The 24,198-nt window shown below is 43.1% G+C and overlaps 1 protein-coding gene across 1 annotated transcript in view; it reads right to left on the bottom strand.

Moving 5' to 3' along the window:
* The window catches only part of myo15aa (myosin XVAa), a 39,505-nt gene extending 17,495 nt beyond the window's left edge, over nt 1-22,010 (bottom strand). The window contains exons 1-34 of the mRNA XM_061223235.1: nt 21,928-22,010; nt 21,671-21,734; nt 21,434-21,543; nt 20,972-21,046; nt 19,946-20,036; nt 19,832-19,837; nt 18,997-19,100; nt 18,692-18,755; nt 18,142-18,255; nt 17,656-17,817; nt 16,931-17,044; nt 12,922-12,980; nt 12,653-12,776; nt 12,418-12,513; nt 11,916-12,047; nt 11,418-11,543; nt 10,483-10,560; nt 10,087-10,238; nt 9,626-9,671; nt 9,414-9,538; nt 8,550-8,667; nt 7,846-8,021; nt 7,487-7,571; nt 7,282-7,335; nt 6,943-7,024; nt 6,425-6,555; nt 6,080-6,175; nt 5,763-5,998; nt 5,186-5,364; nt 5,024-5,096; nt 4,375-4,566; nt 3,649-3,764; nt 3,191-3,285; nt 667-790 (exon numbers count right to left, since the gene is read on the bottom strand). Of these exons, the coding sequence (XP_061079219.1) occupies nt 667-790; nt 3,191-3,285; nt 3,649-3,764; nt 4,375-4,566; nt 5,024-5,096; nt 5,186-5,364; nt 5,763-5,998; nt 6,080-6,175; nt 6,425-6,555; nt 6,943-7,024; nt 7,282-7,335; nt 7,487-7,571; nt 7,846-8,021; nt 8,550-8,667; nt 9,414-9,538; nt 9,626-9,671; nt 10,087-10,238; nt 10,483-10,560; nt 11,418-11,543; nt 11,916-12,047; nt 12,418-12,513; nt 12,653-12,776; nt 12,922-12,980; nt 16,931-17,044; nt 17,656-17,817; nt 18,142-18,255; nt 18,692-18,755; nt 18,997-19,100; nt 19,832-19,837; nt 19,946-20,036; nt 20,972-21,046; nt 21,434-21,543; nt 21,671-21,734; nt 21,928-22,010 (3,682 nt within the window). The remainder of the gene's footprint in view (nt 1-666; nt 791-3,190; nt 3,286-3,648; nt 3,765-4,374; nt 4,567-5,023; nt 5,097-5,185; nt 5,365-5,762; nt 5,999-6,079; nt 6,176-6,424; nt 6,556-6,942; nt 7,025-7,281; nt 7,336-7,486; nt 7,572-7,845; nt 8,022-8,549; nt 8,668-9,413; nt 9,539-9,625; nt 9,672-10,086; nt 10,239-10,482; nt 10,561-11,417; nt 11,544-11,915; nt 12,048-12,417; nt 12,514-12,652; nt 12,777-12,921; nt 12,981-16,930; nt 17,045-17,655; nt 17,818-18,141; nt 18,256-18,691; nt 18,756-18,996; nt 19,101-19,831; nt 19,838-19,945; nt 20,037-20,971; nt 21,047-21,433; nt 21,544-21,670; nt 21,735-21,927) is intronic.
* Nucleotides 22,011-24,198: the final 2,188 nt, after the last annotated feature.

Below are 24,198 nucleotides of genomic sequence, written 5' to 3'. Positions count from 1 at the left end.
TTACTGAAATACATTTCTTGCATGGTTAATCATACAAATATTCAAACACAGAAATGTAGTAAATTGGCAATAATCTTAAAATACTGAAAAGGTCATCACTTATTTATAGCATGATGGTAGATGAATCGATCAATGATTGATCTACAAAGATCAAATATACCAATATAATTCAGTACACCATAATAATACAAATAGCAATAATACTTTTAAAATATAAAAATACACTTTGCTGACAGAAGATGCACTTGCTTTAGAAAGAAATCATGAATCCTGAATCAACCCATTTCCCCGTTTTACTTTATTCCTCTAAATATTTCTTCCTTTAATCCATTTGCAGGGAATGAAATCCGTCTTCCAGAAAACACACATTCACATTGAATTAAAATAGTTTTTCTGAACACATATTTGCAGGGGATTAAATGTACATTTCCCCAGCATAGCATAAATTCAGTTTGGCATGACCACCAAAATAAACAGACAGGAATTTAGTTTTCCAAGAAAAAAAAAAGATTGTACTTTGTTTTAAAAACTGAAAGAAACCAATCCAGTGCTAGTGTACAGAGATGGTAAGAACAGGCTGGGGCTGGACTAGCTCCATGCAGGCTGGGCTGGATGCATTATTCAGCGCTGAGCTGAGTTCCAGGGGAGGCCAGGGGCCAAACTCACCTCCCGGCATCGGGGCCTGGGGGTGGGACCCGCCGGGCCCAGCCCACCCTGGCTCCCTATCCTCCGCTCCGATGCCTCCGGCTCCCTTCATCCTGCTGGACACGCTGGCGGCTTTCTCCCGATCCTTCGGGAAAGAGATGGACAGCGGTGAGGAACAGAGGAAGCCTCGGGCGATTGTCCCGGGGGGAAATCAATCTGCCCCCGGGAGAGTACCTTATACCCCCTAAGAGAAGCAAGGCTCCTGCAAAAACTGACCAGGGGGACGAGGTAGCCCTCACACACACATGCACACACACAGAGACACACACACATACACACACAGAGACATACACACACACATACATACACACACACATGCACACACACACAGACATACACATACACACACACATGCACACACACACACATACACACACACAAACACTCACACACACACACATACACAAACACAAACACACGCACACATACACACAAACACTCACACACACTCACGCACAAGCACACACACAAACACGCACACACATACACACAAACACTCACACACACAAACACACACATGCATACACACACAGAGACATACACACACACATACATACACAGACAGACATACACACACACATGCACACACACAGAGACATACACATACACACACACATGCACACACACACACATACACACACACAAACACTCACACACACACACATACACACACACAAACACACGCACACATACACACAAACACTCACACACACTCACGCACAAGCACACACACAAACACGCACACACATACACACAAACACTCACACACACATGCATACACACACACACAAACACACACACACACACAAACACTCACACACACAAACACACACATGCATACACACAGACACAAACACACACACACACACATGCACAAACACACAAACACAAGCACACGCATACACACACAAACACAGACACAAACACACACATACACACACAAATACACGCACACACAAAAACACACACAAACACACACATACGCATACACACACAAACACACACACACATATACACAAACACACACACATACACACAAACATTCACACACACTCACACACACATACAAAAAAACACACACACACGCTCACACACACACAGGCACCTCACACCACAGCACTCAATCACTAAAATGGTCGCCCTCCCAGGCCTCCGAGTTGTGACTATAAGGACTCTCCTCTGTATGACGTGTGATTGTAGCTCGTCGCTCAGCGAACGAGTGTCAGAGCCAGCGGGAAAGATGACCACTTCAATCAGCAGGAACAAGCGTCGGATTGCATCGGCAGTCAGTGCAGGCAGAGCCATTTCAGAGGCAGATCTGGGTCACGCAGTTTCCCCCGCTCTGATATTTGGTAGGGCCTGATCAGCAGCCATTACGGTAAGTCTGTAACTTAATCATGCATCGTCCACTGGGGTTCAAGTGTTGATAGAAGTGCAGCGACGCGTGCGAATGCGCGCACACACCGGATTAAATGATCTACGAGCGGCACACACAATCACCCCGCTCTTCACAAGCCCTTAAAACACCCTCCGGCAGGCATACACAAGCTAGTTCTGCCAACAACCCACTTCATGGCTTCACCAGCATGCTCCGTCGCAGATATACTCAGTGAGCACTTTATTAGGTATTTATTAGACTTATTTTTTAGACTTATTAAGTCTTCTGCAGGTGTAGCCTATCCAGGGATGCTCTCCTGCATACCGCTGTTGTAATGTGTGGTTATTTGCGTTACTGTCACCTTCCTGTCAGCTTTGACCAGTCTGGCCCTTCTCCTCTGACCTCTCACATTAACAAGGTCTTTTTGCCCGCAGAACTGCTGCTCACTGGATGTTTTCAGTTTTTTACTCCATTCTCTAAACTCTAGAGACTGTTGTGTATGAAAATCCCAGGAGATCAGCAGTTTCTGAGATACCCAAACCACCAACAATCATTCCACGGTCAAAGATCACATTTTTCCCCATTTTGATGGTTGATGTAAACATTAACTGAAGCTCCTGAACCGTATCTGCATGATTTTATACTTTGCACTGCTGCCACATGATTGGCTGATTGGCTGAATAAGTAGGTGAACAGGTGTTCCTAATAAAGTGCTCAGCGAGTGTAAGTAAGGGTGGTAGAAAAGAAAGAAAACTGATTGATGTTTGAATCATATACAGTAAATGTCATTTATAGAATGTGTCACATTAATGTTATTCATAGTGTAATTTATTTTCAAACGTTAGAGAGACACCTGCTGGTTTTCATTGTTACTCTGCACTTAATTAATCAATTAGAGCAGATGATTACACAGCTAATTCACCTCGCCTGGTTACCTGGGTCTCAACAGGGTGCTGATTTTAAGGTGAAAACAAAAACCAGCAGACCCAGTAGCTCTCCAGGGCCAGGGTTGGTGACCTCTGCCTTAGAGTGTTAGAGAGACATGTAAACGGTGTACTGATCTTTTAAAGTGAACAGGCAAGCAGAGAGGATAGATTTTGGCCTCACCCCACTGCCGTCAGACAGCACCGGGTCGAAGAGGCTGTCCAGATAGCGGTCCATGCCTTTCTGGGTCGGCGCTTCACTCAAGCTATCAGACTCTACTGGAATAGAGAGTCGGCAGATATACACAGATTATTTTCAGCTGGATATTTTCTTAAACAGTTGAAGTACTCACCTGGGAATTAATCCTACAACTTTGGAACAGCAAATTCTCTTCACACCACTGCCCTGTTCGTGTACAAGTTACCTCACAGAAAAATGTGTGTACCTGTGAGTTTGTGTGTCTGTGTTTGCCTGCATCTGGGTGTGCTTGTGTGTCTTTCTATCTATCTGTGAGCCTGTATGGTGTGTCCATGCATATCTGCATGAGCGAGTGTTTTTCTGTGTTTGTGTGAGCGCATATACCCATCTGTATGAGTGAGCGCGCGTGTGTGTGTGTGTGTGTGAGTGTATCCATGCCTCACCATGGCTGAAGTACCCATCAGAATCAGGCAGGCTGGAACCGGGCAGGGCCTGGGGTCTCCCGCCATGGGAGAGAGGGCCATCCTCGTCTGACTCAAACCCACTCCCAAGCAAAGCTCTGTGGATCCCAAAAAACAGTGTTATTATCATAGACGGCACATACCATCATTCCAACAGCACCAAAATAAACACAATACAAGCTGAAGAAGATCCCTAGTCAAGTCCATTTGCACCGGTCACTGCTTATCTGACGTATATATTCCTCAATGAACACAAATTAAACATATAGTATTGTGTGACTACAGTGCAGTGCAATCCATGTCTGGAAATGCAATTTAATGACAAGCAACAAAGCTTTTCTGAAACTTTCACTTTCACGTACCCTTGTGGCTTGAGTGTGTGTTAACATATACAGCAACAACATCGAAAATAGGCAGTAAGGACCACAAAGTAAGCAAAATGCTCCCCTTAAGAAATAACTGCAGTTCTTTAGTTGCTATGATTGTACAGTATTATGCAATATTTTCAACACACTTCTTTTTTTAATGACAGTATTTTTATGACAGTATTACTGCAGTTTCACTACTTCATGAAATAGAACTACTACACTGTAACACACACGACGTGTGTGTGTGTGCGTGTGTGTGTGTGTGTGTGTGAGAGTGAATGCACGTGTACGGCTGTGGTAATCCTCCGTAAGGGTATGTGAAACAGGACGCCCCACGCACAGGCCGGCGTTGGGTCGGCTACGGGAGGGGCCCTCGGTGGAGATGATGAAGTAGGACTTCTGCCTGGGGAAGCCAGGCACCAGCTCCAGGTCCGACACCAGGTCCATGACATAATCGTGCCCCGCCAGCTCCGCCCACTGGCCCTGCTCCTTCATGAGAACGGAAGAGCCCCTCCAGCCCTCTGTCACGCCCCTGCAGGGTCACATGACCAGTCATCAGAATGAACACTGGGGCCGGGGCCAAATCAGCACACTTGCCTACTATTGAGTATATAAGCACATAAGACCGTGTCCGAATCAGCACACTCACCTACTATTGAGTATATAAGTACATAAGACCGTATCCAAATCAGCACACTTGCCTACTATTGAGTAGACATGTTGAGTACACTGGTTGAGGAAGTTGTTTAGTTGGCAAAATATTAGTGTTAGTAAAACCCCTGGATGATGCACTTATTTCCACTATTCAGGAAGTAAAGGACCATTTTGATCCCATAAATATGGCATGACGGGAGCTTTTTATTTATTTAATTTCTTTTTACATGGCTTTTTACTGTCGATTTTACACAGACACAGTCTAATATGAGACCACACCCCTCTGAGGAGGCTTTGGGTGGAAGGAGCCAATGAGGGCCCGGCGAGGGCGGTACCTGTGCTGGAGGACATCTCCGGCCAGGTCTTCTCCACTGGTCCAGGAGTGAGCAGGGCACAGGAAGGAGGTTCCTGCGGAGAGCCACAGTCGCTACCGTGAACACTGACTTAAAAATCCCGTTAAAATGCAGAGGGAGCTGTTTGGTTGTGAAACCACTCACCGTCGAAGCAGTGCACCTGGAGAACCATGCTTGCTTTTTTCCGATTGGCCGTCCACTCCAGCAGAGACAGTGGATAGGTCCTGGCAGCCTCGGGGCCGTGCTTGGACTTCTGCATGGCTTGGATGAGTCTGTGCTGGCACACAGCCTGGTAGCCATCACAGCCATAATCTGACACAAACCTGCCAAAAGTTCAGGATTCATGACTTGGGTTCTGCAGAAGATTAATTCATTTGTTTAATAAATTTGAGCATTTATATTGCACTTTTCTTACACTCAAAGCTATTCACAGTGATGAGCCTCAACCATCACCAATGTGAAGTGCCCACCTGATGCACGGCAGCCATTTTGTGCCAGAACACTCACCACATCAGCTGAGGTGGAGAGGGAGAGAATCTTTTTTTTTTGGCCAATAAAATAAGGGAATAATTGGTGGCAGGTTGGGAAATGAGCCAGGACACTCTACTCTACTATGATGACTGTCATGGGGCATTCAATGAGTGAGGACCTCGGTTTAACGTCCAATCCTCATCATGGAGTAATGGTGAAGCACCCTGATAAAGGAGGGCACTGTTCTTACTTCAGGAGGTACTTTTCCATCTTGACGGATGGGCTGAAGGCACTCATGCATCCCAGCAGGAGGAGCCAGCCCCTCTCTGCGTTTTCAGGGTTGCTGTTCCTCCACACCTGATTGGCTATCTGGGACAGGATCTCGTCCCTGAGTCCTGGGGCAGACAGGCCTTTCTGAATGATGTAATTCCCAAAGAGGTTCTCCTGGGCACCGTTCAGGTGGGGGTCCCCCATGAACCTCAGCACCTGGAGCACAAAGGCAGCAGGAAATCAGACATTCTGGCCCTGTAAGGTTATAGGCAATGGGGACAGCATGGGGGGTCTTACCATGATGAACACACCGAGAGCTTCCTGTCTCAAGTCCTCCTCCATCCGGGTCAGGGGCATGTCCAGGGGGGCAGTCAGCATCCCAAATTTAGGCTCCTGTCGATCAGGACTGATTGATTACTCACACATTCTCTCACACTCACACACACACACACAGACCTCCATACCTGGGTCCAACACCCATAATTGTTTTGGATTAAAATATTTTTCTAGGCTTTACTGAGCTTGTCTTGTGTATTGGAACCTATGAAATACTCTCAAAAAACCAAAACAATTACGAATTTGACCTAGGTAGCTGAAGTCACAACCTATGAACAGTATGAGCGCATGTTGCCTCTTGCTCACCCTGAAATGGACCTGGATGTGTTTGGACATGGGGAAGTTGTTGATGTCGAGTGGCAGCGTGAGCTGGGGGTCCAGCTGTATGCTGGGGGCTTCGACCAAGGCCAGGCAGTCCGAGTGCAGCTCTCTGCCCCCTGCACAACAACAGCCACAAACAACCCAGACCAGACATCTGCTCAATATTCTGTCAAATACAAACAACCCCAATGCAAACATATACTCAATATTCTGTCTAATGTAAAATCTGGCAACACTTTACTTGAATCCTTCAACATAAGGCTGACATACACATGACATAGCAGATGACATAACAGTTGAGTCAGATTATGTCAAATAATGCAAAGCCATCATACTTTTATTGGTTGATGTTATGGACAGATGGACATGTACTAAGTTCAGTCTGGCATTTGATGCAGATTATTGACTTATGCACATGGTTTGGAGTCGCTTTTGTTGTTTGGAGTCGCTTTGGCGAGTGAGCCAGGTGAGCCAGAGGAATGTGATTGGAAACACACACTGACCTGCGGTGGCCTGGAGCAATGCACCCAGCTCTGCAGGAATCACCAGGTGCGTCACATTGACCACTTCTCGCCTCCTTAACTCCTGTAATGGCACCACATGACACATTTCAAACTGAAACAGTTTTAGACCAACAACAAAATGAGACTAGGCGGTATAAGGATAAGGTTGTAATTAGTGTCATACATACATTGCTTGTAGGGCACTAAATAGAGTATGTGTGAAGCTTTACACAAAACTACTGTTAAAAAGTTTGCTCTGTTCAACAGAACCAATAAAGATGCATAGTTACATTACCACTACCATCTGCACATTCCCATTCACACTACCACTACCATTACCATTTCAATTCTCATCCTTTCTGCTTCTTCTTGCCTTTTTCCCTCCAATTTCATCTGAAAAAAAAGAAATCATTACTGATTACCATGCCATAGCCATGCCAATTAATATTATCAGAAGTTCCAGCAGACTATTGTAACACAATGTTACAATCGTAAACAGAAGTATAAAATGGCTGTGATAGCCCTGAACATGGAGGTTGCATACCCTGATGAATCTCTTGCGGTTGATGTACATTTGGACGAGAGAGCGGAATTTCACCAGGCTTGCCCTCATCTTCTCGTAACGTTTCCTACAAGAAATACAAATACAGGGGGGAGTAATGGGGTCTGAGAAAGCAGAGGAGTGCCCAGCACTATCCCAGAATTCCCTGAGAACCAGGGGAGTGGTCTGATGATGTTGGTGGGCCAGGCAGCAAGGGGGGGGGGGGGGGGGGGGCTTTTGAAAAAAATAGTATGGTGAAGTATATTTCAGGTATACTAGGAAATATTTAATAATACTTGAAGCATAGCCAAAGTTTATGCAAGTGTGCTTAGCGTGCGATTTGCCGGTGGTGGGTGGCGTACCTGGCGAGATAGCCGCGGCAGTGAGCCTGCAGCCGGACAATCTTCATGCGGAAGGAGACGTAGCGTTTGCGCACGAACATCATGCGAGTGTTGCGCTGCAGCGTGAGAGCGGCGACGTGCTGCACTCTGTCCCGCTTACTCTCCAGCAGCTGGTGCACCTCCTCCTTAATGAAGATCTGCAGCAGCACATCAACACACCGCCAGTAACACACCGCCAGTCACGCATCAACACACCGCCAGTAACACACCGTCAGTCACGCATCAACACACCGCCAGTCACGCATCAACACACCGCCAGTCACGCATCAACACACCGCCAGTCATGCAGGAACACACCGCCAGTCACGCATCAACACACCGCCAGTCATGCATCAACACACCGCCAGTCACACATCAACACAACGCCAGTCACGCATCAACACACCGCCAGTCACGCATCAACACAACGCCAGTTACACGTTTACCAGTGTGCCAGTCACGCACTTTAGACACACATTGATAGTCCTAACCAAGCTCCAAGTATTCTCAATGACTCATAACTAAACAACCAAAATACGTAACTGGGTGCAAGTGTGCTTTTGCGTAACATTATAAATTTTAAGTTACAAAGAAAGGCAACGGAAATGAAAGGGTAATGTGTTGGGGTTTAGGGTGCCACCCCAGGTCAGGGTGGAACAGAGGCTTTGAAACTTTCCCGTGCTCACCTTTGTGACGCCCACTTGGAAAGCCCCTTTTTTAAGGGGGCAGACCTTGCTCAGCATGATGACACAGTTCTCTCCATTTGGTGGAGGGGGCTGCTTCAGGCCAAGAAGGGCCTTGTACCTGTTGAGCACAGGAAACCCATGAGTCCACAGAGAGCAAACAACCTACACACAGAAACCTGCACAACATCGTAAACACACAGAGCACGCCTGACCCCATGGAGAACACACAACCTACACACAGACACCTGCACAACACATAAACACACAGAGCATGCCTGACCCCATGGCGAACACACAACCTACACACAGACACCTGCACAACACATAAACACACAGAGCATGCCTGACCCCATGGAGAACACACAGACACCTGCACAACATCGTAAACATACAGAGCATGCCTGACCCCAAGGAGAACACACAACCTACACACAGAAACCTGCACAACATCGTAAACACACAGAGCACACCTGACCCCATGGAGAACACACAACCTACACACAGACACCTGCACAACACATAAACACACAGTGCATGCCTGACCCCATGGAGAACACACAACAACACAAACATCCCTGAGCCAAAGAGAACACTCAAACACACCTGCACAGCAGCACAAACGCACAGGACAAACACACAGGACAATCGGTTTTAGTCAAGTAACTTTGACTTAAGGGAAGAATCCCAACTAATGTCAGAATACCAGACATTAATGTATCCGTCTGTCTTATACTATTTTTTATTGCAAAATTCTGCTGCAACCTCTAAATCATGTGTTGTATCTGATTGAATCTGTGTGAATTCCTCATTCAAACATGGAATCCGCCCCCACCAAGGCTCTTCTCCACAGAGCGGGCCGCGTACCTGTTAAGGAATATTCCAAAAGGAATGCGGACAGGGTATCCTTCCTTCCGGATACGGACGGTTTCTAAGATCCCAGAGTAATGCAGCTGAGCGCTGGCGAGCTCCATATCAAACACGCCAGGCTCCTGAAGAGACGCATAACACAGGATGACTACCAGCATACTGTCGTGTGCTATGAAGACGATTTTAAAAACAATAAATAAAGAAAATACCTTTTGATTGTTTGGCTTTATGCAACGTACGAAAAATGGGTTGCACCTAATGAGAGAGGGATGAAAACACTAATGAGCGAATGGGGAAAAATAATTCAGTCTTTCCATCTTTACTCCTTTGGCCTTGCCGGCTCTACTACCTGAAGCTATCCAAAAATACATAAGTCTTCTCACAGTGCAGATGGGAGAATAAATAGTATCAAATAAAGAATGGCCAACACGGAACAAAATGTTAAATTCCAGGGCTGTGTCATTTTAATACATAATATTTCACAGTTTCACAGACACAGATTAAGCCTAATTCTAGAATGGAGGTTCTCCATACAAAAGCCAATTTAGTCCAGGACTAAGCCAAATCTGAAAAATGTATGTGAAACCGACTCTTTATTTTTTCCAAAATGTGCAGTATCCCTCAGTGGAGGACGATCGGAGGAGCGGAAAACGACGCGTGAAAAGCCAACCTCTCCATGTTCTCCACCAGGTCCAGGAGGGACTGCTGAAACTTGGCGGCCGCAGTGGAGGGCTGATGGCGTCGGGTCACCGTGCTGTTCTTCCTGTGGGCCTTCTGCTGGCTGAGAAACTCTGCGTGGTTCGCAAAGAGATTGGCCACCATCTGACGAGGGCGCAAGATTAAGGAAGAGGTTTCATCTGCCTGTGCATCACACAGACGGCACTAGCAGCAGAGAGAGGTAGGACTATGTTTCCCTGTATGTTGACAATGCTTAAATGGGGGCGGGAAAGACATATTGTGGGCATTGGTTATTTCTGAGTTGTTCTCTCTGATAAGTTCTTTGACCTGCCATCTGAAAACAGGACGTGTGTGAAACCCCCACCCCCACTGGCCCCAACCACTTTACCTTGTTTTTGCTGTGAATGAAGAGATCAATAACTTCTTGGCGAACCTGATCATAATTTTTGTCCAGAAACTTGTAGACCTGCAAAGTATTTCCAGAACAGCATGTTCAGTCAATGTTAAACATTGTCCGGACATAAGTTTTTTTTTTTTTCATTAAACTGGAAATATTTCTAGCTGATATACAGTACCAGTCAAAAGTTTGGACACACCTTGCTGGATTTTTCTATTGTTTTATTTCCACTGTTTGTAATCAAGCAATTCCTATGTGGTCAAAGTGTAGATTCTCATATTTTATTAAACCATGTTTTTATACATTTTTGTTGCACCATGTGGTAATTACAGCACATTTTATACATAGCCCCCCATTTCAATGATTGAGACAATTTAACATATGTCAAATAAAATATTAATGTTTTGTATTTGGTTGCATATCAATTGCATAGCATGACTTCCTGATGTCTGTGACCTATCAACATCACCAGAGTCTGGATATCTTGTTCTCAGGTTGTCCTTCAAGCGATACTATAACTCTTTGTATTTGAATGGATCTCTATGGGGAATGCGGGGTGGGACTAGATTCAGTTGTAAATTACGCTGATACAGTATAGAACACATTTGTTGGCTAAATAGATTTATGTCATCAAGGGTCCAAGGTATCAGATAAGCCTAAAACTATCCTGCTGCTGCCAGATATGCTGCAGATACTACAAGGGACATTTCCTAATTCCACGGTCAATCAAAGTCAAATTATTTTCCCATTCTGATGGTTAATGTGAACATTAACAGAAGCTCCTGACCCGTATCTACATGATTGCACGTATTGCACTGCTGCCACACAACTGGCTGATTAGATAATGACATTAATAAGGTGTAATAAAATAAAATAAAGTAATAAAGTGCTCGGTGAGTGTATGTATTGGGGAAGTCCATATGTACCTGATAGGTGACTCTTCCTGCATAGTGTGTAATGGTGAACTCAGGGAGGGGCATCTTTGGCTTTGAGTAAAGGGGGTTGTTGCCATGGTGATAATGACACTTCTGAAGGAAGGTGTGGTCAGTTGCCTGTTAACAGATATTGTATTATAGGAATATTGTTATCAGAGATCCACAATGTTTGAGCAAATACATATTACCAAAACAATACAAGTGAATATTATTCAGATCCTAACAAGAATACTAATGTTACTGTGATCTTAATTTTTATATTAGTGAAATCTTACCAAAAATATACAGATTTCTAAGATTGTACCAAAAATATACATATATTACTCAAATGTAAAGTTCCAAACATTGCAGGCTGTTGTTGGTATTCGTTTTATTGTTTTGGGTTAGCTACAGCATGCTACAACTGTAAATTGTATTTTATATATCATGAGTGGAGATACTAAAGCAAATGGAGATTCATTAATAAAAGGATTTGTGACAACAGTATACCTGAGGGAACAAGCTCTGGTCATCCAGGATTTTAAGTATCCCATGAGGCTTTGCAGCAATGAGGTCAAGGCAGGCTTGGTTGTTACTGAAGTGCATCTCCTGCCATGCAATCTGCTCTCTGATGTACTCATCCTTGGGATAACAGGAAGTATTGTGATGTACCTGCCTTGCTATAACATACACCAATTGCTATAACATTACATTACATTAAATTTTATTGAGCAGATGCTTTCATCCAAAGCAATGTACATATCAAGGTCATACAACAAACAACTGAACACGTCAGCTAAGGTCCAGTTCATATAGGATTGGTTGTAAGGTCATGAACATATGTCCAGTACACAAGCTAAATAGGCCAAATCTATAGCTAAAATACCAAGACAACCACAACTTGAAGAACTACAGTACTGAGACAAATACACATGCAAAGGTCTGAGATTAAGGTATAAAATACAAGATATAAATATTGACTGAGAGGTACACTAGATGAGGAACTACTTACCTGTTCTTCCTTGAAAACGATCTTATTGAAAAAGCATTGAAGATACTCATTGGCATAATTGATGCAAAGCTGTTCAAAGCTGTTCACTGCGAGGTCCTGGACAAGGTGGGGGGGGGGGTCAGGGGTAAGGGGATCGCAAGTAGCAAGTATGATAATGTTTACACTTGCTAAACATCCAAGCACAAAATGTAGGCTCACTCTTGCATAACGGTAGACATAACAGTAAATAGATTACCTCAAATCCATATATATCCAGAATGGAGATTGACAGGGCCTCGTTCTTTGGGTAAACCAGCCTGTTGATCCTGTCGATCAGCCAGTTGAACAGAACGGAGTACAAGATCTTGGCAACTGCATCTCTGGATTTACCCCAAACAAAAATCAGCACCAATTAACTTTTTAATGACACCGTCCTCATCCAGTCTTAGAAAAAAGGTTCCAGTCTTAGAAATCAGATGATATTTCACAAAACTAAGATTGAATTTGAGACAAATGTGAATTTACCTGGCATCAACTGCACTTTCCACAGTAAGTGGGGTGAATATCTTTTCTCTCATTGCTTCCTAAAGGGAGTAAAATGTAACAAATTCACCAGCTCAGCACAGTTATTCTGCATCTTCATCATGCTTACATATACTTTATTAGCAACAAGCAACTTGAGAGGTAAAGATAACAATAAACAAATATCCATCCATCCATCCATTATCACCCGCTTATCCGAAGTCGGGTTGCGGTGGCAGTAGGCTAAGCTGGGTATTCCAGGCGTCCATATATAAACAAATATGTTTCCCTAAAAATAAGTGTATTTATTTTTTTATTTTTTTATCTTCGAGCACATTATAATTTCTACATTAAATGTTGTTCAAACATGTTCAACTGAATTCTCACATGTACTGCCAGTCACCTCATAAAATGCTTTTCTGGCAAATCACTGGATGTTTTAATTCAAAACAATCAATCAGGTGTGGATTGATAAATACAGTAACATTTCAGCAGTAAATGTGAGGGAGACTTGAGAGTAAAGACGTGCAACACCCCTTCAGGCAATGTGCAATGTGCAATGAGTCACTGAAGATCTACATCTACAGAAGGCAGGACTAGCTCTAAACCAATAGGAAAACGGTGCACAGCTGTGATGATGTAAGTGGGTCCTGGCTGTGGTAAAAATGAACAGCAGGGGTTGCCGAGATACTCCATCAACAGGCAAGTGGAAGTGATACAGTCTATACTGACAGGCGGTCAGCCACACGCCACCTGTTTGCTGGTGTAAACACACGATTCGACATCACTGACCACGCTTAAAGACACTGATAATCCCCTCTGATGACTGTATAATACGAACAACATGAAGACCTACATGTAGAAAGGGACACATCTACCACCCCTTATTCGATGCAGTGAATAATGCAATACAATGTAATGTTTGCATTGAATGCAGTCAATAACGGAATATGATGAGTTTACTCAATGCAGTTAATAATACAAGATGATGTAAGTGTGTATCTGATGCAGTTAATAATGCAATATGAGGTCAACCCATATTCAATGTGATTAATTAATAATGCAATATTATGAGTGTACCCAACTTGGTTACAAATGCAATATGATGTAAGGGAGTATTCAGTGCGGTTAATAATGCAATATGATGTAACGGTATAATGCATGTGTTTAATAATGCAGCATGATGTAAGGGTGTATGTACTACACATACTGAATGAGTGAACCACATTCAAACATGGAAGCACTCTGTTATCGGGTTCATTCTGGGGCCGTTGAAATAAGTATAATCAAATGATCATCGATACTCACTAGGCTAGGCAAAAATCAAGGACACCAGTGCGTGCCTCCAAGTTTCCTGGCTCCAAGCATTAGTGTTTTCCGGCTTTCATCGGATTAGGTGTACCTCGCAGCATCAGACACCCATCCAATCAAACCGGTTGAAGAATATATCTTTGACTATGGCCATCTCTGGTTACATAGGGAGGACCGAGCGGCCTAATTAACAGAATCACCTAAATTACATTGCGCAGGCCTCTGCCTGGTATCACAGACTCAACACCGTGATGATTTGCCCTGCCATTGCACACAGCGAGGCGGCCCTGGAACCGTCTACACCAGCACCCTGAAGCTCCAAGCAGGACTTTCATGTCCAAGAACATGTACAACTTTGAAATAAAGTCTGACGAAAAAGATTGTGAACATTTGGCGCCATGGAAACGAGGAAGAGAGCACAGCAAGGAGCATCTCAGGACGAAGGATATGATGTATTTTTAACAAAGGACGAAGGATATGAAGCTCCAGGTTGGGCACTAGGGCCAGCTTCATACCAGAGCAGAAGCTGGAAGCTTTTCATTCGTTTCTCAGTGGATATAACTGAGCGGGGTGGGACAAACAAAAGAAATAAAAACACATTGGATGTACAGATTTGGAAAGAGTGACCCTGGATGTTGACCCTGGAGGTGGACAGGTTCTCAACTGGGATGGATGGTCAGGTGACCCAGCCACTGATGATTTTGACAGTGTTTCAGATGGAGGATTAAATCCAAGAAATGCAATATGAGCAAGTCGGATATAACTTAAAGCCTTTAATCAAGAGAAAGAAATTATATCCAAAATCCTACATTCTTTGTGCAGTAGTTCTTTGTTTATGACAATCTGAAAGAAATGAGATTCTTAAAATAGTTTCAAGGAATTTGGGAATTATCTGCAGCAGTGGCAAAGTAAGTCTTCTCCATATATGTCGTACACAGAGGCATTTTATAATTTATAGTGAATGCAGTAAGGCTCTCTATCTGAGATGTGAATCTTAGAATTCATAGAATTAGTAACACAACAATGGTGAAACCCCATTTGGAAAATAAGTACCTAACAATAAATACATTCTACTTATATTTTATTATAAGAAGAATTATCTGATAATCCCCATCAATTTCTGCCAGAAAAGTGTGTTAGAGCTCATGGTGTTGTGTATATCTGTAGAGTGGTGTGGTGGTCTATTGCTGTGTGAAGAGTGTGGGGTTGCTGTTGTGTGTAGAGTGTGGTACATAGTTCTCTGTAGATGGGTGTGGTGTACTGTTGCCTGCCAAGTGATGTATAGCTGTGTGTAGAGTGGTGTGTAGCTGTGTGTAGAGTGGTGTATAGCTGTGTGTAGAGTGATTGATGTATAGCTGTGTGTAGTGTGATTGATGTATAGCTGTGTGTAGAGTGGTTTGTGTATAGCTGTGTGTAGAGTGGTTGGTGTATAGCTGTGTGTAGAGTGGTTTGTGTATAGCTGTGTGTAGAGTGATTGGTGTATAGCTGTGTGTAGAGTGGTTTGTGTATAGCTGTGTGTAGAGAGGTTGGTGTATAGCTGTGTGTAGAGTGCTTGGTGTATAGCTGTGTGTAGTGTGATTGGTGTATAGCTGTGTGTAGTGTGATTGGTGTATAGCTGTGTGTAGAGTGCTTGGTGTATAGCTGTGTGTAGTGTGGTTGGTGTATAGCTGTGTGTAGAGTGGTTTGTGTATAGCTATGTGTAGAGTGGTTGGTGTATAGCTGTTTGTAGAGTGGTTGGTGTATAGCTGTGTGTAGAGTGATTGGTGTATAGCTGTGTGTAGAGTGCTTGGTGTATAGCTCCCTGCAGTGGAGCTAGCTGAGATCTGCAGATACCTGCTTCTGGCCAGGGTGTTATTGCAATGTAACAATTAGACCCCCTGGCAACCAGTAAGGCCCAGGATAACCCTGATTAGATTTCAGCTGTTACCATGGTGCTGCCTTGGGGGGTTTTAATTTGGCACCATTGTTCCTCTTTGTACGACAGGGAACTTCTTACCTATCAGTTGTTGAAATTAGTTTCACGTTTCAGAAAATTACATGTAAAACTTTGCCCAGGGTGGCGATTTTTGGCGAGATGCCGAAAGGGGGAGTCTCAGGTCAGGTCAGGTCAGGCGGAACTAGCCTCTGTCAGGCAATATCACTTCAGTTCAGAGTTCAGGTTTTTTGCGAAGCAGGAATACTACAGAAAAGCTATAAATTCAGTTTTTACTGCTATGAAAAAAGACCTTGGACTGTGCGAAAATGATACTTCCACTTTTCCTTTTTTAAATGTTATATATTTAAGGAGTACAGCACTTAAGGCCGTGCTGTAAAGCGGGGTGCTGTACTGTGTTTATAAAATGGTTACAACATATAGAAAGAATCATGACAAAATATATGACATATATAAATAAATATATTATTTATTTTGTAATATTATTTTTAAGTATTGGTTTGTGCACAGAGTCATACTGTTTGAGAATACTGATACTGAATACTGATACTTGATACAGATTACTGTATTAGATTTGCAATCACAGTCACAACCAATCAGTGTCCAGGATAGAAAAAACTTGTTTTGAATGTTGAAATACATGGATTAATTTTATTTTAACATATAAACAGAGCATTTTACAATGTAATTGGAGTCCTGCACTGGTAAGCACCGTGGAAATGGCAGCAGCAGTTTTTGCAGGCCCGGCTCAGACAGAGCGTGTCTTACCGTGACTTTAAACGTGATGGACTTCTGCAGGGCCTCCGGGGAGATCTGGAGCAGCTCAGCCACCACGCGGATCTCCTGGGCACTCACCACAGACGCTCTTTCCTGGGCGTCCGCCTGAGGGCAAACAGCACACCTGAGTACACCTGTTCACCGCACCAGTCCTCAGTCACAACTCGACGGACGGACGATGGCTCATCAAAGTGCTCCCATTCAGAGCTTTGCGCTCAAGGAATATTATTCTCCTGCTGTAGATTGAGCTAAAAAAAAAAAAAGGATCGTTTACATCATGGAGACAACATTTTAAATACTTCTGCGATATGAGTGGGACAAATCTTTCAGGGGCCAATTTTTGAAGGGCAGGTGTAGTGTGGTTGGTGACAATAAATGAGTAGGGTGGGGGGAGGTCAAATGAGGATGTGCACCACCCTGTAAAAGGAATATTGGAGGGGAACAGAAAATTGACAGCATTGACATTTGATCAAGATGCACGCCCACTGGTATGTGATGACTTAAATCTAAATTCAAATCATTTTCCAGGAAGTGGAAGGAAAGTCTAGGAAAAAGGTTTAGCGTGAAAATACACAAGTATTACAATTGTATTAATTTTATGGAATATACTTTCGACACATTTGTGTGGTTATGAAAAAATGGCTAAACAGAGGAAAAGTGAACAAGGGCGGTTTCACAGAGAAGGGCAGGGCGCGGCGGGAATCTGCAGCTTGCACCTCGTGTCTCTCGAAGAACACGTTTCCCAGGTGCAAAATGGAGGACAGGACTCGGAAGATTCCGTCCTGGTCCTGGGCACTGAAGTGCAGGATGTCCATGGCGCTCAGGAGCCTCAGGAAGTCGTCCGCATCGCTCTTCCCCGGGATGCTGTAGTTACCCCCCTGAGGAACACGCACACGGGCCGTTCCCTTAGCTTCTCACACAACATCCATCCGTTCAGCGGTCACCGCTGATCTAAGCACTCCGATGTTCGTCGTTAAAACAGAACATTATGAAATGGTGACTTTAAATAATTTATATATTTCGAGTCCTCTTTGGAATCCTGGGATTGACTTGATGATTTTTCATACATGCACCACTACGAGGTTTTCAGATATTTCTGAAATCTCAATAAGCCTTTCATTGTAATACACTGTCCAGGGTAAAGATGGGCAACAGATACAAAATGGTGGAGAAGCCTGAAACCCAAGCTTGGTCAGACTTACCTGATTAAGGTAATAGTAAGTCTCAGGATCCTGAAGGTAGAATGACTCTCTCTGCTTGGACGGGAGGCCGGCCACCATCTCGTAAAAAATGTGATAGTTTCTTTCATCTTTGGCCTGAGAAAAGGAGCGAATGACAACATGTGGCTCGCTGCTTTCACCCTGTCAGGAAAACCCAGGGTTTTGGCCTCCTCACTGATCTCAGAGATCACATTTCAACAGTCTTTCAAGCCAAGCGACATAACTTTGGTAGCACTTTATTCAAGTGTCTTGTATAGAATTTGTTTATACTTTAAGTGCTGCATGACTTATCCTCACCATTTTTCAAAAACATACAGGAATATTATAAACAAACTTATAAACCACTCTCTGACAATGAATACCAACTCATGTAACATTTTTTTATAACACATTTATGCCAACGATTGTGTCCATAAGCAAACCTCATTGCATATTCTCAGCCTGGCTAAGGGCACGTAATGGAATTCTATGCTCAGAGTTGTTCTTTCAGGTACCGAGCGGTGCGAACTTTAGATTGTTCTGACATGCGTACCTGAAACACAATCCTGGACTTCTCAAGTAGATACTGTGAGGTTATGGCACCACTGATCACACCCCTATGGTGAATAATGTAGAAAACAATAAGTATTTTTAGTGCACTATGGAACACACACTATCTCACAACAGCTTGCATTTTAACTGTCTGATAGGAGGTAATATTATGACTGCACAGTAGCATCTTGTTGAATTTAACTTTAGAAGAATTCAATATTAAGTTTAATTTGTATTTCTGTTTTTGTTTTCATTGGTATAAAAGTGGAAATTTGCTAATGAAAAATAAAAAAAGACAGCACTTACTCCTCCAAAAATATCTCCACATATTTCCCAAATCGACTCGAGTTATCATTCCTGACAGTTTTGGCATTTCCAAACGATTCTAACAGAGGAGCAGCTTCAAGAATCTGTTAGGGTGTTGAGTGAAGAAAGATTACTCTGGAGAAACTTACACCAGAAGCTCAGATATAAATATACAAACCACTCAAGAAAAGAACTGAAAAGAAATCACATTTTACGAAAGACCAAGTAACAGATGCTGATAAGACTTAAATGTATATGTATCAATCAACAATTATCACTCTCAAAAGACACATTTCAAGAACACAAATGTCTGATTGGCTGCTTGGAACATATGGTAAACAGTTAAAGGTACAATAGGTAATTTTGGACTTCTAATGGTCAAGAGAGGAATTGCAGCAACAAACACGCTCAAACCAGAACACTGTTTATCCCTCTCCCTTCTCTGCGAACGCGCTGACGTTGAAACAGAATTGACTGTGGCAATTAGAACCAATTTTCACCCAATGAGCTTGAAGTGTTGTACAGCTATACAATGTTTTGGTACAGAGTGCCAGCCCGTCAACTGTATATTTTAAAACCAGAATTTAAGGACTATAAACACAGGCAGAGAGTGAGTCAACTTGTCAGTGAGCCTTTATGAATGCTAGGAAGGGTTTTTACAATGGTCTTGTAACAATGTTTTAACACAAAAATCTTACCTATTGTACCTTTAGAGAGTGGAAAGCTGTAAAATACCCGACTGAACGCACTGGTGCAGAACGCAGAACTGAGTAATGACAGGGTTCATGCCATATTAAATATGCACACGGGAGAACTCAGGTTAAAAACACAATACCTGAATCTGAGGTGCACATGAGGCAAAACACAAAGAGAACATGTTTAGCAAATGGACAAGCAAAGTGACGTCTTTCAAAGTACAGCTCTGTATGTTTCTGAAGTGTGGGCATACCTGATGCGTAATGTCACTCTTGTAGTGAATTGCAGCAATATACCGCAGGACAAGCTTGGTGGCTTCGGTCTTGCCTGAGCCACTCTCCCCACTGAAATGAGTTAGAAAGATCAACCGTGAGGAAACCCAGCCCCCTCTATTATGTAACGTGGGTGAAGTCTCTGGCTATAACATCCTTTGAGGTGATGGAGAGTAACACTTATGTATTACATTTCGCCCGAGCCTTTACGGAGAGCTTGATCTTTGTAAATGTTCCCATTGACAGCGTATAATCAGGAGACGGGAGTGAAATCCGACGCGGGAATGCGGATGCCGTGCCAGCAGCTCGGAGAGGCCGGGGGTGTGCATTTCACGCAGTGACCGGATCTCTGGGCGGAGCCCTGGCACCGACGCCCAGGGTCTTTCCTTACAGTATCTCCGTCAGGAGCAGCTCTTAAATATTCCAGGTGACCAGCCAGTGTCAAGCAGAGTTGATGTTGACTGCACGATACCATAAACACTAGACCGGCCACTGCTTGTGTGTCACATTAATAATTTGGCGATCTAAAAATCCACATTTAGGAATTCAATGGGGAGAAAATTTGGTAATCCTTTGTTTCACAGGCCATTAATTAACTAGTATTTACTGGGTAAATACAGGCACTTGTGCATTTATTGGGCAACTATTTTCATTTAGCTGGTAAGTACTATGAAACGAAGACAGTAAGTACCATGAAACTAACTTGTTGAAAACACATTTAACATTTTAACCTCTGAAATCAAAATAGCCATCTAAGAATTACACTTACGTAGACTACATGTAAAATCAAGGGTTACCTAACATATTCCCTGAATTAATAGGCATCCAGAGCACATGAAACACACAAGAGACATATTAAGAGATGTACTGTACAATGACATTTCATTCATATATATATATTATAAAAATAAATATTGTTTTACCTGTGGAATGGGAAGATACAGGTTAAACTTATGCACAATATCACCGATTATAATATGTATTGAGCCACAGGAGCCCCAAATTACCTTATGATAATGCACTGGTTCTGTTTGGCATCCTTCATTCTAGTGTAAGACAAATTTGCAATAGCAAACAGGTGACTGCAAAAACAGAAAAACAGAAACCATATTCAGTTTAAATTTCAGAATAAACAACCCGCTAACCAATACAAAGTCAGGTATAAGCCATTGATTATTAGTCAGTATTGTCAGTAGTTGTAGGCTAATTCTTACAATATCAGAATGGTAAGTTACATGCAATACTCTGTACAGTTACATGCCCTAAATAAACAGCAATCATGAGCCATTATCTGAGCATCTCGGAAAAAAATCACATTAGGCCCAAGAAATCAGGTCAGGTGAGTTAACTATGCAATCATCTGTTTTATTTGATCAATTACATGCTGACAAACAAAACCCAGCAAAACCCCTGGCCTAGACACTGAGAATTGGTCACCGTTGAATAGCATTGAGACTATATGGACTTACGGAGGGTTCTCTCCCAGTGTGTGTCCATGATACTGCAGCACCATGTCAGTTCCGTAGATATTAAACATCTTATATGGATTAACGGACACCAGGATGCTGCCAATGTAGGTCTGAAATACAAACTCACATTTTACATTCTGTGGTCTAGGTCAAAGCAACAAAACAGTATACCTATTACAAATCTAGAATCTGCATGGGAGGAGAAACAGCATGTAATTAATTTCTCGCATTACTCACATAAATCAAATTCCGTTCAAATCTTGTCTTCAAATTTATCAGCACAGAAGCCTCATGTAGCTCTCTGAAAAAAATAAGACAGAAATGTTGCCAATGAGGTGAGAGGGTTTGATTCAAGACTTGCCAATGGGGTAAGACATTTTCACATGTCAAGCAAACTAGGACTGAGTTTTTGTAGTGAAGGTATCAATTTCTTTGAGCACTTAGGGGTGTGTTTGTGTGTTTTTAATGGCAGGTTCTCCCACACAGGGACTTACTGCAGCTGTGTCATGTCTTCCGCCCCATCCTCCTCATTCTGGTCCCTGTGCCGCATTGTCGGCAGACTGCGGATGGAGAACATCTGCACAAAAACACCATTTTAAAAGCCAGAGAACATCTGCTCAAAAACACCATTTTAAAAGCCAGAGAACATCTGCACAAAAACACCATTTTAAAGGCCAGAGAACATCTGCACAAAAACACAATTTTAAAGGCCAGAGAACATCTGCACAAAAACACCATTATAAAGGCCAGAGAACATCTGCACAAAAACACCATTTTAAAGGCCAGAGAACATCTGCACAAAAACACCATTATAAAGGCCAGAGAACATCTGCACAAAAACACCATTTTAAAGGCCAGAGAACAACTGCACAAAAACACAGTTTTAAAGGCTAGACAACATCTGTGCATCTGCCCTTGACCATGAGTCCTCCTCCACTCTTAGAGTGGTGAGCCAATTATGCTGCTCCATGTGAACCGGCCAAACTCGGCTTTGGCAGGAACGGGAATTGAACCCCGCTCCACGCTGTGCAACTGCAACTAACTGATGCCTGAATCAATGTCCGTTACTTTATTGTACGCTACCACAGCTCTGTACACCAGCTTGTTAATGCAAATATTTAAAGGTACAATCGGTAATTTCGGACACCTGGCGGTCAAGACAGGAATTCAACCTCTGAGTGGATAGGCTACAGCAGCAGAATACATAATAAGTTGGGTTTTTTTAATGTAATAAATACGTAATAAAGTGGTCACTGAGTGTACATTGCAGCTGACCACATAAACAAGCACTTTGTTTTAGCTGGAGTGGCAATCAATTGGAAATTCTACACCACTGCCTGAATGCAATTAAAATGTTCCTGGCTAATGTGCTCAATGGACCAGGTTATTAGAATTTAAAAAAACTATTAGTATCTATTAGTTTTTAAAAAACTAGTTTTGTTGTCAGAATTTGTTATTATGTTTGCAAATAATGGTTTTCCACATCAAATAATCCACGTTTACCAAGTAGTTGCAAATAAAGAAGATAGCCCTTGCTTTGCAATAAAAGTTATACTCAGATTCTTCTTTGGATATTTTCTCAGAATAAGAAAGCTGCAATTTGAATAGTTACCTTATCATACCAGTGGCCCTGAGGATCATCTTCCCTGTCTGGTGCCCACTCAACCTCAGTATCCTGTGCGTCAGGGTACAGGTGCACTGGTGCATGAGGATCTATCAAATCCTCGTCCCTGTACATTGACCATTTTGTGAGGTTCTGCACTGTTTGATGAGGAAGTAGTCTCTCAGAGGACCACATATCTTCTGGCTCCTGGCCCATTCCTCCCGTTTGGTTCAGGGCCCAGTGGTGAGCGGAAAGGGTGCCCATCCTCTGCATCTGGGGCATCACCATAGCATACCTCCCACTTGGGTCATCTTCTCTGACCTGTGAGCGACGACCCAGGTGCGCGGGGAGCTTGTACGAAGCACCACGCAGGTTAGTGTTCCGCAAAGCACCTGACAGGAGTGGGGAGGCTGCTTCATTGCTTGTAGAAGACTGGTTTCTGTTTAATATTGATCCATCTGGCAGCCTATATGATGCATTGCGAAGGTTTTTATTGCTCAGCAAGGCATTAGACAGGAGCGGTGAGGAAGGTTGGTGTCCCTTGTTCCTGGACAAGATTGACCCATCAGGCAACTTATAGGAAGCCTGACGAAGGCCAGTATTCTGTAATGCACCTGAAAGAAGTGGGCTAGTTCTTTGTCCGCTTGACTGAGCAGAGTTTCGAGAGAACATTGAGCCATCAGGTAGCCTATAGTTAGCTTTGAGAAGGTCTGGATTATTCATCAAGGCACTAGATAGAAGTGGGGAGGAAGGCTGTTGTTGTCCCTTGTTCTGTAATAAGATTGATCCATCAGGCAGCCTATAGTTAGCTTTGAGAAGATTTGGATTCTGCATTAGAGCACTTGACAGCATTGGGGAAGTGGCTTGCGGTACTTCTTGGTTTCTGGAAAATAACGATCCATCAGGCAACCTATAGTTAGCTTTGAGAAGATTTGGATTCTGCATTAGAGCACTTGACAGCATAGGGGAAGTGGCTTGTGGTACTTCCTGGTTTCTGGAAAATATTGATCCATCAGGCAACCTATAGTTAGCTTTGAGAAGATTTGGATTCTGCAAAAGAGCACCTGAGAGCATTGGGGAGGTGGCTTGTGGCGGTTCTTGGTTTCTGGAAAATAATGATCCATCAGGCAACCTATAGTTAGCTTTGAGAAGATTTGGATTC

The sequence above is a fragment of the Conger conger genome, chromosome 16 (genome assembly GCF_963514075.1).
Source record: "Conger conger chromosome 16, fConCon1.1, whole genome shotgun sequence".
In the NCBI taxonomy this organism is placed as follows: Eukaryota; Metazoa; Chordata; class Actinopteri; order Anguilliformes; family Congridae; genus Conger; species Conger conger.
The sequence above is the reverse complement of the archived record's forward strand: the minus strand, read 5'-3'. Positions and strand labels throughout refer to the sequence as shown.